The following is a 14,297-nucleotide window of genomic DNA, read 5'->3' as shown; positions in this document are numbered from 1 at the left end:
GATTATTTGCTACATGGTGCAAGATGAACGAACATCCACGTAGGTAGGTCCTACACTGATTATTATTAATTAATTATTAAAAGAGCAGCTGTATGTGGCACACTTCAAAAAGCCCCCTCCTTTCCGACGTCTGACAAATGGGGGGCTCCACCCTTCCTTTTTTATTATTAAATTTCAATTAAAAAATATATATTTATTCTTTTTATTAAATATAATTAATGAATATTAAAATACATCCATGATAATGTAAGTTAATAGTTGGTCTTATTACATAATAGTTGGGATATTTAATTGACTGTAGGGTTCATAAAAAAAGTTGTTTGGATTTTATCGTGCATCGATATCTATAATAATTATATCATTAGTTTTTGTTATTATATTGTTGGATTTTTTTATTATCTTTGTATTCAATTTTTATAAGATTTCGATAAATGATATTTTTATATTGAATTTTTTTCATTGTACGAATTTGATTGTAAACGTAACATTAATATTTTATTATAGTAAAAAATTTAATGAATTTTTGTGTTTTTGAATAAGACAAAAAGAATGGTTGTGTCGACTGTCGTCGTTATTGGCTTTATTCGCTCAGATTTAGGCAATATAATAGTGGTAAATTAGCAAGAAAAAGTAGAGAGAACCAGTCTGCAAAAAATGGAAGGGGATGAGAAACAAAAACACATTGTGTTAATCCATGGTGCAGGCCATGGCGCCTGGTGTTGGTACAAAGTGGTGACACTGCTCCGATCCCGACGTCTCCGCGTAACCCCCCTGGACATGGCGGCAGCCGGGGTTAATACCCAGCCTCTGTCGGAGTTGAGCACTTAATCCGACTACTCGCGGCCGCTGATGGAGCTCTTGGAGGCGCTGCCGCCGGAGGAGTCGGTGGTCCTCGTGGGGCATAGTATGGGTGGGATTTGCATATCTCTCGCCATGGAAAAATTTCCCCAGAAAATCGATGTAGCCGTATTCATAGCTGCTTCTATGCCAGGACCGAGCCTCAGTATTGAAGAGATCTATGACCAGGTAACTTGTAATATTACATCATTTTATGAAGTACAAAAACAATGAATCCTTGTTGAAGAATTAATACAAGATATCTGAGTGAACTAAGGGTGTTCAAACTTCGGATAAAACCGAAAAAACTGAACACTGAATCGAACCGGAAATCGAATTTTATAATTCGAGTATAAATGTTAAAACCGAAATTTATTTGGTTCGATTTCAGATTATATATGTCAAAATCGAACCGACTGAAAAAACTTAAATTTTATTAAATTAATAATTTTATTTTTATTATATATTTTTTGAGATTATATCAATGATGAATTATTTTGAATAATATTTAGTTGATTGTTGTTTATATAATTCATTTAAACTCTTATATTTAAATGTTTTACTAAGAAATCATGTAAAAAGATAACATATTATATTTTACAATATATTTATTTTATTAATTTAAGTAATTGTATCAAAACTGAAATAACCGACCGAAATGACCGAACTATTTCGGTAGAAAACCGAACCGAAGAAAAATGGTTCGGATATCGGATTATATATTTGTAAAACCAAACATCGAAAAAATCGAAATAAAAAATCAAAAATCGAACCGAACTGACCGATGAACATCTTTATAGTCAACCTTAAGGCACCGTTTAGTAAGGACTAGTTTGAACAATAAATCTGATTTCCGCAGTACAAGAAGCAAGGGAGCTTTGGTATGGATACCAAATTGTCCTATAGCAATGGAGAAGACAAGCCTCCAACATCCCGAACTTTTGGGCCCGAGTACTTAGCCACTCAATTTTACCAACTTTCTCCGCTTGAGGTTAGCAATTCTAACTCATTTACCCCTCTTAATTTGTCTAAATTGTGATTCATTAAACGTTTTTTTTCACATTATTTGTGTCCATTTTCACAGGATCTGACTCTTGCAACCATGTTGACGAGACCCATAGGTTTCTTTATAAACACTGTAGAATTTTCGGAAGAAAATTACGGATCGGTGCGTCGAGTTTACATGATTGCCGAGGAAGACACAAAAAGAGAGTGCCAAGATTGGATGATTCAAAAGAACCCACCGGATGAGGTGAAAACGATTTATGGATCAGATCACATGTTTATGTTGTCGAAACCCAGAGAATTTTGTGTTTATCTCCAAGATATTGTTGACAAATATTGCTGAATTATGTGCATGCAATATGTGTGGGACGATGAATCCACGTCGATTGATGGTTTATTTTGAAATATAATTTAAAATTCTGTAAGAAATCGAGATCTACTTTTCAAATTCTACTCTGGCGCCCGAATTCTCATTGAGATGCAGTAAGGATTTATTCAGATATTACATTTAGTTGGAAAACCAGGCAAGCGAAAATGGAAGAGGATAAGAAACAAAAACACATCGTGCTGATTCATGGTGCAGGCCATGGCGCCTGGTGCTGGTACAAACGTGGTGGCGCAGCTCAGATCCCAGAACCTCCGCGTGACAGCCCTGCCCACCTCTGTCGGAGTTGAGGTTGAGCGCTTACTCCGACTACTCGGTCCTAAAGAGATTGATGACCAGGCAATTTGGAAAACTACATATTTTTAGATTTTCAACATTTTGAAGAATTCACGTTAGAAATTTGATGCTCCGAGATTGTCGGGAAGGGTTCAAAATATACATATCTTATACTACTAGCCACATGAATATATGAAGCTAATATATTAAACATTTAGGATATTACAATACCATGACACCAAACTCAATTTGTCACCTCACATGATATAAATGTTGATTATAAAAAATTATATTATTTTGAAACAGTAATATCATCTCATGTGAAATGTTGATAAACTTCAACATGTAAAAGAAGTAAACAAATAGTCAAAAGATTGTCCAAAAAATATGAGAATATCACCAAACTAAAATTTATTGAATATAAAAACTTAAAATTTGTTTACTACTTTCAGCTAATAAATTGAACAAAAAACAATTAAAGTTGTAGTTATCTTTAACCATTTTATGCATAAGCTAAACCATGTTTGATCTAGCGTAATAAGAAAATATTCATTTTATCGAATCATATCCAAGTACAACATAAACATACAAAATAAATAGAACAATCTATTAAAGTGTGCAATACAAAATTGATATGACATAACAAAATATAAATTATGGCAAGTATTTTGCTAAATACATGGCAAATAAAGTAGAAATTGACAAACTCCTTGTATTTGTCAAAAAAAAACCCGAAATATTGTAAGTAGATCACTTGACAAAGATGAAAAATACAAATTCTAGCAATAGTGGCGGAATGTAAAGTTAAGACAAACAATTATAAAAGTAATTTCGTTACAATTAAATCATGGTCCGAATATACATAATATGTTTTGCTTAAGTTGAAATAAAAATTAACAAATTAAGCAAATATAACAATGGAAGTAATAAATTTGTAAATCCATGTTAAGGTTAAGTTTATTACTGTAATGCAAAGAATTTTAAACATGCGGCGTTGGCTATTTATTGACACTATTTGTCGGATTCCTGACTCCATCATACGTGTTCTCCATGTATGAATCTTCAGATTTAAATACATATGCAGCAAAAATTCAAATATGTCAGAGCAGTAAAGATGCAAATGTGGCATATAAAAATTCAGATTTTGACATGGGAACTCTGAAAGATCTAGAAACATTTGAATTTAAAATATACCAACCAAAATAAAAATTTTTCTGTAAAGATTATAATAAAACACTGTCTAAGAAGTCCTTTCATAATGATTTAGTGAATCTGTTGAGAATATGTGAGAGATTAGATCATAAGACCTTGAAGGTCGTAATAAATACATTATCTCACATGCAAGATCAAAACGAACAAACGAATTTGATATGATCACTAATACAAAGCAACATAATAAATCATAGGCCATTATCTTGTTCATTGTTAAAAACAAACCAGATGAAGATGTGGGAGAGTAATCAGCAAAAAATTCAACTTAAACCAACAAACAAAAAATCATAAATAATATGTTAATCCATTAGGCACTACCCAAGTACTGTTTAAATTTGATTAAATAAATATAGAAAGTTCAGTACCCATGCAAAAAATGGTTATTCGAGAGACGTGATAAGATAGAAAATGAGAAATAGAAAATCATGGGCAGAGATAAAATGGTTTAAATTTATATAGTAAACCAAAGACATAAAATAAAATAGCTCTTTTAGTTATTTTTATTTGATTGCAAGACAAAAAACAAATTAAAGAAGAGTTTTTTTCCCACAAATAAAATCAATTTAAAATTTTGAATGCATGAATGATATAATAAAATAAAAAAATTAGATTTTCTTACCTGCTATTGCAATGTAGGAGAACAATTCAATAAACGTAGATGAGTTGAGACAATTGAGAGATGGTTGAAATTGAACACCTAATAACATAAAAAAATTAATGAATAAAATATTGACCATCCTCCCTCACTTTCAGCTAGAATTGAATAAGAGGCATCCATCAACACAAAAAACACCAAGCTTGATTAAAAAAAAAAATCAACTTTTGATTTGGCTTAAAGAAGAAGCCACTCTCACAATGATACACATCTTCCAGTAAAAAAAAAATATTAATATTAGACAAAATCTTTATTCAAACTTACATAGATTGATTATACTAAAATAAATTTTTTTTTACTGAAACTGAAAATTCTCCAAATCCAATACATTCGGCCTCTTGCATCATGTGTTTGGATGGGAAAACATGAGAATTTCATTTTGCTTTTCCAGGCAGCAAATATTGAAGCTGAAGCCTCTGGACTAAATGATGGAGATTAATACCAATCAACGAAGCATGAATATACTAATGTAGTGCGAGGAAAATATAGTGGTATTTCTTTATCCTTACCTCCTGACCCTCAGTATCAATGATAATCCTTGACACGACAAATTTTCTAACTTTTCATTTAAGTTTGTGAAGTGTAAATGAACAGAATTTAGATGTATCACAATATACATTTTCTCTTATCTTGTTCTTTTCTTCCTTGCTATGGTCTATCTTTGGTTTGATCAATCCTTGACACTTGGAAACTATAAAATCTAAATCAACACAATACAAACAGAAACAAAAAGTCGAATTTGATACCATTCTATTGAAATTGACAAATACACTACCAATGATTCAAACAGACTATTTTTTCGCATTTTATCAAACATTGAAGGGCAATGACTAATGGTGCAAATAAAACTTGATGATTAAATTACAATTACATAAAACTTCAAAATAACTTTACCATACAAAAAAGAAATGATGTTGGAAAAGAAGCAATGTGTTATTCATCGAGCATAAATTTGGATTTCAAAATAAGAAAAAAAAATACAAAGAATGTAAAACCAACCTCAATTATCGAACAGAGTTTCACTCTTAGTGATAAAATTTAAGGAAACCACAAATTATCCATTTTAGGAACCATCTGCATTAAAACTCGTAAGTAAAACAAATTTAATCAGAATAAAACTTTTGAAAGTGAATCTAAATGATTCAATTTAGAACTGAAGGAGATTAAAAAATACAGTGAAAAGATACCTACCAAATTACATAACTATTGATCTCTCCCCGCAACATAATATAATCCACCATAAGTAAAATGATTCTATAGAACCTCATTGCTTTTCAATGAGCAGAGCCATATATCAGCCGAGTTATCTAAGGAAAGCTGTTGGAGAAAATTTCCTAAGACACTCATTTTTAATTATAATTCAATAAATATTTATATATATATATATATGAAAAAATTATAAGGTGATAATTTAGTTTAATTATTTTTCGAACAAAATATTATAGTCAATTAGATTATTTTTCGGAGCTCATGTTATTGCTCTATTTTTCATTCTTTACCAACAAATAAGTGAGATAAAATACGAATTCGATATTGAATTATTCAGAGGAAAATTCGGAAATGGGATAATCTAAATCAACAAAGGAATCACTAAAAAAACCATACAAATTCAGGCGATCGTATCTTCAAATATACTACGAACAGCGAATATTCTCTGTTCGAAAAGGGAAAAATGAAACTTGTTGGAACTGCACGATCTATAGAGAAACTGTGAGTTCTACCAAGAATGTGACTTGGATCTGGCATAATTATTGTATCATGCATGTTCTTTCTGTATGCATATTGGGAAATGGAATCTGGTGGTAATTCCTTCCCATCTGGAGCAGACGGGTCTAAATAAAGTTTGCTACTTCTACCACCCGGAAGTTGGGAATTACTATTATGGAGGTGATCACCCAATGAAACCACATAGAATTCGAATGACTCATGCTCTCTTTAAGCACTATGGGTTACTTCAACATGAAACCCACATTAAATTTACATTTAAACAATAAATAAAGAAAATTGGAAAACAATCATAATGGGAAAAAAACCATAGCAGAACAGGACGAAAAAGAAAAAATAAACCTTGAAAATTTTGATGGGTTTGAGGCGTGGTTGAAGATCGGTCCAAATTGTGAGCGACGTGAAATGCATCTAATTGGATGAGAGTAAATTTACAGCACTGATCACAAATGAATCTGAGAACACCGAATAATGAAGATGAAAAAATTTTGATAGAATAAAGAATTGGGCAAAATATAAAACCTTGATCTAGAATTAAAAATTGGAAAACATTCATAAGGGGAAAACCGAAACTAACATTCAAAATGTGCATCCTTTTTCGAGATTCTAGAATTCAAACGATGAATAAAAAAACTGGAAAACAATCATAAGGTGTAAAAATATTACAGAGTAGAGAAAGAGATAAAAATGAAACCTTCAAAAATCTGATAGGTTTGATGTGGGAGTGAAGATCGGTCAAATTTTGAGAAGTGTTAATTTTCACAGAAGAGAAGATCGTCAATATGGCTGAGAAATTGAACATGAGAAAATCTAAGTGACGCGTTTAAGAACGTGGAGTGATGAAGTGGGGGTGAAGGGTATTTTAGGTAGTTTGAAAAACAGACTAAGATATCATTCAGTTACTCTAGCATGTCCAACTTTAATAAATAGTAAAAGATATGTATATATTAAATTGCCGTCGAGACAAAAAAAATTGGTGTCACGTGTAAAACCGTAATTTGACTCTTCTCCTCGATTTGATAATTATAACGAAATGCAAATAACTTGACCCGATTATATTTAAAATGAAAAATAATATTTTTAGTTTAAAATGTAATATTTTTTCACATATTGAATCGAATAGGAGATTTATGTCATGAAATTTATCAGTGAGACTGCCTCGTAAGAGTTTTTTTATTATTAAAAGTGTATCCCTTTAATTCAATAAAACTTTGAATGGAGAATAGAGTAGTTATTCACCCTTACAATTTTAGATTTTCAAAATCTTTCAATTTTCCTGTATAATCGATTTGTCCATTTTCATATTGAATATTGCAATTGAGACCGGGCTTGTAGCCCAGTGGTCTTACCCCCCGCCAAATTAGCTGGCTCCCCGAGTTCGATCCCTCCCCTCGCGTGTGTTGTAATCAAAAAAAAAATTTGAATATTGTAATTACTGATTATTTTGTTTTTGGGATTCTTGTAATGATATTGATAAGAATGGCTAAATGATTGGTTTTGTATAGTTTTTTGATTGATTAGAAAGTATTTTTGATTAATTATGAATAATTTTTTTATAAAATATAGATTTATAATTGTAATTCAATTTTTCTCAAATTATTGTTTTGACTAGAAAATAGAAGTTTCCTCTCTTACTTTTTTTTCCTTTTAATACATGAAAAATAAATGCATCAATAATATATGCACGATATTTTGAACTTGACCAAAAAAAAAAATTCATTTAAATTTTTTATTGTGAATTTTCAAGTTAATTTAGAATTTGGGTATTGTTAAAATAATAGTGTAGACTTTGGATAAAATAATTACAAAAGAAAATTATAAAGATACACTTATGTATTTTTATATGTTTAGAAATGCACTTGAAAAAAAAAGTCCACAGATTAAAAATATAAGGTACGTTCTTGTTCACATATCTGTATCTGTAAGATAAATTTACATAGTTTATATATACAGTGAAAAATAATATTTTTGACATACAAAGTAATATTTTTCACTCAAATTATATTTTTCATTCAAATCAACATATATTACACAATATTTTTTTATAACATAACTAATAAAAATGATATTTTTGCAATAAAAAAATAATATTTTAGACTTAAAAAATAATATTTTCATAGGAAGGTCGAATAAATATCTATCCCACAAAGTTTACATGTGAGACGATCTCAAAAAAAATTTGTTTAAAATAAAAATCTAGAAATTATATTAAATTTACAAAGTTTTTAAAATTGTTTTTTAATAATTTTTTTATATTATAAGTAATATTATCATTTACAAAATTAAAAATTATATCAACATAATATTAATTACTTTAAGCCATTTATCCTTAATAATATAACGTAGATATAAATAATATAGATCAGAAAACATATCAAAATCATAAAAGTTACACAACTTAAAAGTAGAGGTTGGGAAAAATATCAAATTTTCGGTATATCAAGATTATCGTATTGAAAAAATACCGAATTTTAGGTATACTGAAGATTTCGGTACGGTACGATAATGATACCAAAATTTTTGGTACTATAACAATATGAAATTTGAAAATTTCGATATATACCGAAATATCGAAAAAAATTATCTAAAAATTTTAAAATATATAATATTTAAAAACAACAAATTTTAAAAATATAAGATTTTTTCGACATAAAACGTTACATACCGATACCATACCGATATTTTGGTATATCGTATAATTTCGATATAATCGATATGCTAGTTATATGTATTGAATTGTATCAATCTGGCTATTACACGCACGTACAAAACACAAATTATAGTAATATCAATTTGAAAAAGGAAAGGCGGATCTGCACTGGATTGTAAATGGTGTCATAGCAATGGAGTCCACATGCCTCCGACTTCCATATTTTTGGGCCCGAGTGCTTAGCCACTCGACTTTACCAACTTACTCCCCTTGAGGTGGAACAAATCTCTCTGCACCTATTTTCACCCCATAATTTGTCTTAACCAGTGATGATTTAAATATGGGCCAGATTTCTTCATATTTTTTTATTCCATTTTCACAGGATGTGACTCTTGCAACCTTGTCGGTGAAGCCGGTAGGTATCTTCAAAAGCATTGAAGAATTTCTGAAGAAAATTACGGTCGGTTTGCCGAGTTTTCGTGATCGCCGAGCGAGACAAAAATAGAGAGCTCCAAGAATGGATGATTCAACATAATCCACCGGATGAGGTGAAAATGATTTATGGATCAGAGCACATGTTTGTGTTGTCGAACCGAGAATTTCGGGTTTGTCTCCAAGAAATTGTTGACAAATACTGCTGAATCTGTGCAATGTTCATCTAAAAAAGTCAATAATAATAGTTACTTGTGTTGACAAATACTGCTGATATTATTTGTTGGGAAAAACTAATAACTTGACAAGCTATACAGTTGGGAACCTCAGAAGTAAGATTTGAGGTGGCGAACTAATGAAAATGCCAATCTCACCTTGAAAGGTTCTAAAACTTGTCGCTCCATGCACAGAGCTCCTCAAACTGAAACAAACTGAAATAAGACTGAAACATCACACCAGAGCAGAAATATTGAACCAATAACTATAGATAATACAGATGAAAACATCTTACCGCCGGAGTAGTACTTGTGGATTATATGGAAATAGATTCCTTTGGTTCAAGCTTTCAATGGATATTCTCAATGAAATCAAACAATCCCTAGCAGCCAAAAACGGTAGTCTATGTTTATTATGCTCTTGCTTGATTGAACAAGATATTCTAGCGTCAATGTTTGCAGGAGATGCTGCTTCCTGAAGAGCTGAACTGTCCACCAAAACCTTTTGCCTCTTAGAATTTGATCTGCTCGAACCTTCTTCCACGCCTGGAAACTCAAGAAATAGGTCCCATGAATCACATACAAGGCGTAACGATCTGACACCATGTAAAGTAAAAACAGAGAGACTAATGTAAGAGATATATAGGTATGAAGCTTACCAGAGAACGGGCAACGAAAAAATGGTCTTGTTCTATCACACAAGGGAAGATGGAGAAAAAATAAAGATATTTCAGAGTACATACCTCAAAAGGTATTCAGCACAACTGGAACCAGAGTCCCCCGAGATGAGGTAATCAAGAAGTACTTGGTGGTCATAGAGTATCTGCGTGAGATGTAAAAGCATGTAAAAACGCGTAAAAGAATCAAGTATTCAGTTATCCATTACTTGGCGTTTAATTTTTCCCATCAACTTACCTCAGCAAGAAATAAATGAAAAAGGTGTAGAGGATTAAATAAAAGTGAAGCCAGAAAGAATTTATGATTCTTCATCGTTAAAAGGGCCTCGTTCTCAGTAAACCTGCAAGGGATTACAAAATATCCATTAGAAACTCTTTGCCACGACGACCACAAAAGGGACCTTTGAATCACTTACTGATGCTTTGGATAAAATGGCAAACAGAAAAATTGCAAGAGCATTTGAAACAGGATGTCATCCTACAATGCAAAAGAACAAAAGGAATCAGAATAACAAGTGTTTGGTGCGCTTGAGATATGTCTGCTCAAAATGAACAACATATCAAATGTGTGATTATCATGATGTATGTTTTGCTGAATAAGTACAAGTGACAGAAAAGAAAAGAGGAAATAATACGTAAAACTACAGGACACCAAATAACAACAACTAAATAGTTCATTATCAACTCCGCAGAGTTTCCCGACAGAAACAAGAAGCGTGATTGCACTACTACTTTCCAAATCCTGCAACACGCTAATAAAATCCTAAAATAAGTTTCATTCCTGATAACTGGAATACAAAAACATGGTACAACAAATAGCAAGCCTAACCGTTGTATTGTAGATATGCAATGAATGGTTATTTTCAAAGGAAATATCAAAGAAGATGTAGGGATGATAAAATAGAAACTGAAAGAAGAATATATTGGAAACTCGCAGACAGAAGTAAGACAAACCTCGTGTATATACAGCTGAAGAAAAGACCGTGTAAATCTCACACATCGATCAAAATGTAATTTGTTGTACATGAAAGTATCAGCAGGAACATGCACTTGAAGCCATTTCTGAAGTTCGGATAAACCTTGACATTTAGCACACTGCTCGGAATCCAAACTCCTATCAGACCTCAAACAAAGCCTCAGATCTTCATTGGTGCATTGTTTATTGCTATTTTCTTTTGAGCTAACCAAATTCAAGGAAAATTTAAGGAAAACAAAAGTTGCAAGCCTTTGCAGATGGTGAGATATCATATCCAGTTTTCCTGGTTCAGAAATGCTACTACAGAAAGGCGAGTCTTCCACAGAAGAAGTATCGTCAGGCTTTCCTCCTGATAATGGTTGAAACAGTAGATCTTCAAAGTACTTGTGGATAAGATGAATCCATATGATATCCTTAACATACCTTTGGGAACTAAGTTTGACCATTAGCATCTGTGATTTTAATATCAATTCAGTTGACCATAGATGCTGATCTAACGCAAACAAATATATAAGAAAAATATAAATTAACACTACTTTGCAAAGAAAAAAGTAATCAAAATCAGGTTGGGTCCAAAGGGACGAGCAAAGTGAATATAAAAAGACAGAAAGAGCAGCATGTTTTTGCATCTTCATCTATAAGAAATTAAGGTACGGTATAGATATCAAACACATGAACATGATAGAACCAAAAAAAACACAGTGAATGCCGCATCTGGCTTAACATATTATTTCCTGGAATTCAGAGCTGTAAAAAATGGACATCTTTCAAATTACAAACTAAAAGACTTTCACCTATTGGAAAAAACATAACAAATAACAAAGATACACAAGAGTTTGATGGTAAAATGGCAACCAATTAGAATAAACGTCAACTTCATAATTATTAACATGGTAGCCAATTTCTTAAGCACTTGAATGCAACCAGAATCAGTTATCAATGCACGAAATATATTTTTTACATGCAAATAACTAAAATGAAGAAGATTTACAGTATCACTTCACAGGACAAAATGCAGGATTGAGGCAACTCACCAGTATCTTGTGTCTGGAGTATTGCAAAATGGAGATATGATTAAGACTTTGTAGCTTGTCATGGCAGCAGTCTACAAGTTTAAGTACTAGATCATTTATTTGACAGATATGTGCAGAAGGCCTCACTCCATCATCCACTTCGTCTATTTGATCCACAAAGGAGCAGAGAAACTGAAGAAGATTGCCACATAACATTTCCATTTCTCTCGGATGTACAAGCTTCGAGTGAAGTGAAACATCTTTATCAGAGCCTCTCAGAGCTTCAGCATTACAATCAACAATGATCTCACTCAAAAAATCCCATGAAACATTTAATAACAACGAGCCAACAGAATCTAGGTACGCTTTCATGGTTTTACCACCACCATCTTGTTTTAGATATTTGAGTATGTTTCGTAAAACCCGAATCATAGCTGTCACAACATACCATTTAGCACTTTCAGGTTTCGACGTCAATAACCAATTTGGTATTGACAAGCCATGATTTGAAATTTTTGTTGCCAATGCACTAGCTTTACGTGAAGATGAAAGAGTGCTACTGATCGTCAATTCCAAGAAAAGACACAAAAGATGCATGAAGATTTCCCAACTGCTCCCCTGCAAAGAAAACACAATGTTAGAACAGGAAACACAACTAGAGATGCCACACTTGACAAGAAAAATATGGTACCACAAATTAAACATACTGAGGCAATCACAAACTTGGAACTGGCTAGAAGAGTGTTCCCCACCAAGTGTTGAGCATATGGATTGTTGACAGCAAACAAGAACACCTAGGACATATAGATAGTGAAGAGAGTAAGTACTAACTATACACGAAAAAATCAAGAACAAAAATATTATAAGCGTACACGACCAAGTGTCTATGCTAAGAGATAACTGATTAATAATCCAAGAAAATTTCAGACAGACAATTTCTATTTCAATCTTTCAAGGGAGCATTTGGTGTGCTAGTTAAGGCAACATTGATAAGTATAATATGCCTATGCTGATCTGGGAGACGAGTAAAAATTGGAAGAAAAACAAAAACAAAAAAGATTGTAACAACAATGCAATTAGTACGGGATTAATCAGGAAAACATCACGTTGTAGCTCATTATTAAGCGTGAGAAGCAAGATTTACCAGGTCGCCAATGATCTTGGCCAAACAATGACGATTGTCCGAATATGAAGTTGTGGGAACCAAAGATTCCCCGCTAGTAGAAAGGTCCAACTCCTGGTAACAAATTTTCTTCTTCGGAGAGGGAAACTAAAAGTTTTGAAACGTATAGAATTTCATTCTGTGCGGGAGGCTAAACAGAGAAGTACAAACCTCATCAGGATCAAATTTTGACTGGGAACCGAGTTGGTGCGTCCACTTCTTAACTTGTGTGAAAACCTGAAATTAATCAATTAAAATCAAGATACCTTCTTCAAGAAAATTAAAAAAAAAATATTGAGAAATGGATTAAAAATTCCAAGTACAGTTCAATAGAATCTGTATCAATAAGCTGAACCTGAGATAGAGCAATCAAAAGTTCTTTCTCAGTTTCCTGGGTTAAAAATTCAGCTCCAAGATGCTGCAGATTATCAAAATTATACCAAAAAATTTCAAGAAACAAAAAACAAAGACAGGTTATAATCTAGAATGATTTGTTTTTTTTTTTTAGGATTATAGACTAGAAAAAAGTGAAGAGGCACATTACTGAGAAAGGGCGAAGAGCGACGTCTAGAAAGCGACAGAGAAGTATATATTCGGGCCGAGGACTCATTCTCCGGTGATAGTTCCGGAACCGAATTGCTTGAGTATCAAACCTGACACCAGCCCAGAATGCGAAGAAGAAGGAGATAGGTTATTTAAATAAATAACAATGTTAATTAAGTTGATCTTCCTTACAATTAATTATAAAGACCCTTTTAATAAAATAAAAATACAGCATCCCAGATTTAACCTTTTACTAATTTTAGATATTAAAAATTGACCAAAATACCATAATCATATTTATTCAAAATTTTCAAATATTAATTTATTATTTAATCTAGATAATTATAAAAACTTTAATAAAAATTATGAAAACATTAAAATTAGGATTAAATTGCATTTTGTTCAAATTGCAGTATATGTTAAGATTGAGATTTTGTCATAACTCAACCTCAAGAAATGATGATTATCCAAATTTATATATAAAGCTCCCTAAGAATTAAGAAATGATGATTATCCAAATTTATATATAAAGCT

At 31.9% G+C, this 14,297-nt stretch overlaps 2 protein-coding genes across 6 annotated transcripts; one reads left to right on the top strand and one right to left on the bottom strand.

The window, feature by feature from the left end:
• Window positions 1-614: 614 nt before the first annotated feature.
• LOC140986156 (methyl jasmonate esterase 1-like) lies at window positions 615-2,271 on the top strand. Its single transcript, XM_073454200.1, has 3 exons — window positions 615-1,026; window positions 1,697-1,828; window positions 1,922-2,271. The coding sequence occupies exons 1-3, from the start codon at window positions 850-852 to the stop codon at window positions 2,183-2,185; spliced, it is 573 nt and encodes a 190-aa protein (XP_073310301.1). The 5' UTR covers window positions 615-849; the 3' UTR covers window positions 2,186-2,271.
• Window positions 2,105-13,941, bottom strand: LOC140986155 (uncharacterized). 5 transcript variants are annotated; one of them, XM_073454197.1, is made up of 13 exons: window positions 13,765-13,941; window positions 13,576-13,638; window positions 13,392-13,457; window positions 13,203-13,295; window positions 12,766-12,852; window positions 12,080-12,676; window positions 11,024-11,497; window positions 10,486-10,547; window positions 10,308-10,410; window positions 10,136-10,215; window positions 9,689-9,988; window positions 9,552-9,608; window positions 2,105-2,187 (listed from the first exon to the last, which is right to left on the bottom strand). In XM_073454197.1, the coding sequence occupies exons 1-12, from the start codon at window positions 13,828-13,830 to the stop codon at window positions 9,563-9,565; spliced, it is 2,037 nt and encodes a 678-aa protein (XP_073310298.1). In that variant the 5' UTR covers window positions 13,831-13,941; the 3' UTR covers window positions 2,105-2,187; window positions 9,552-9,562. The 5 variants fall into 5 exon arrangements, with proteins under 5 accessions (XP_073310298.1, XP_073310296.1, XP_073310295.1 ...); XM_073454195.1 differs by lacking the exon at window positions 2,105-2,187 and adding an exon at window positions 8,819-9,403; XM_073454194.1 differs by lacking the exon at window positions 2,105-2,187 and adding an exon at window positions 8,820-9,388.
• Window positions 13,942-14,297: the final 356 nt, after the last annotated feature.

The sequence above is a fragment of the Primulina huaijiensis genome, chromosome 10, assembly GCF_012295235.1.
Source record: "Primulina huaijiensis isolate GDHJ02 chromosome 10, ASM1229523v2, whole genome shotgun sequence".
Lineage (NCBI taxonomy): Eukaryota > Viridiplantae > Streptophyta > Magnoliopsida > Lamiales > Gesneriaceae > Primulina > Primulina huaijiensis.
This window is presented reverse-complemented; position numbering and strand designations above follow the sequence as displayed.

Coding starts and splice junctions, on each gene's coding strand:
- LOC140986156 (XM_073454200.1), top strand. CDS start 850: ATGGAGCTCTTGGAGGCGCTGCCGCCGGAGGAGTCGGTGGTCCTCGTG. Junction 1,027..1,696: donor TTGAAGAGATCTATGACCAG/GTAACTTGTAAT, acceptor TGATTTCCGCAG/TACAAGAAGCAAGGGAGCTT. Junction 1,829..1,921: donor ACCAACTTTCTCCGCTTGAG/GTTAGCAATTCT, acceptor CCATTTTCACAG/GATCTGACTCTTGCAACCAT.
- LOC140986155 (XM_073454197.1), bottom strand. CDS start 13,830: ATGAGTCCTCGGCCCGAATATATACTTCTCTGTCGCTTTCTAGACGTC. Junction 12,677..12,765: donor CCAAGTTTGTGATTGCCTCA/GTATGTTTAATT, acceptor TTTTCTTTGCAG/GGGAGCAGTTGGGAAATCTT. Junction 11,498..12,079: donor ACTCCAGACACAAGATACTG/GTGAGTTGCCTC, acceptor TTAAAATCACAG/ATGCTAATGGTCAAACTTAG.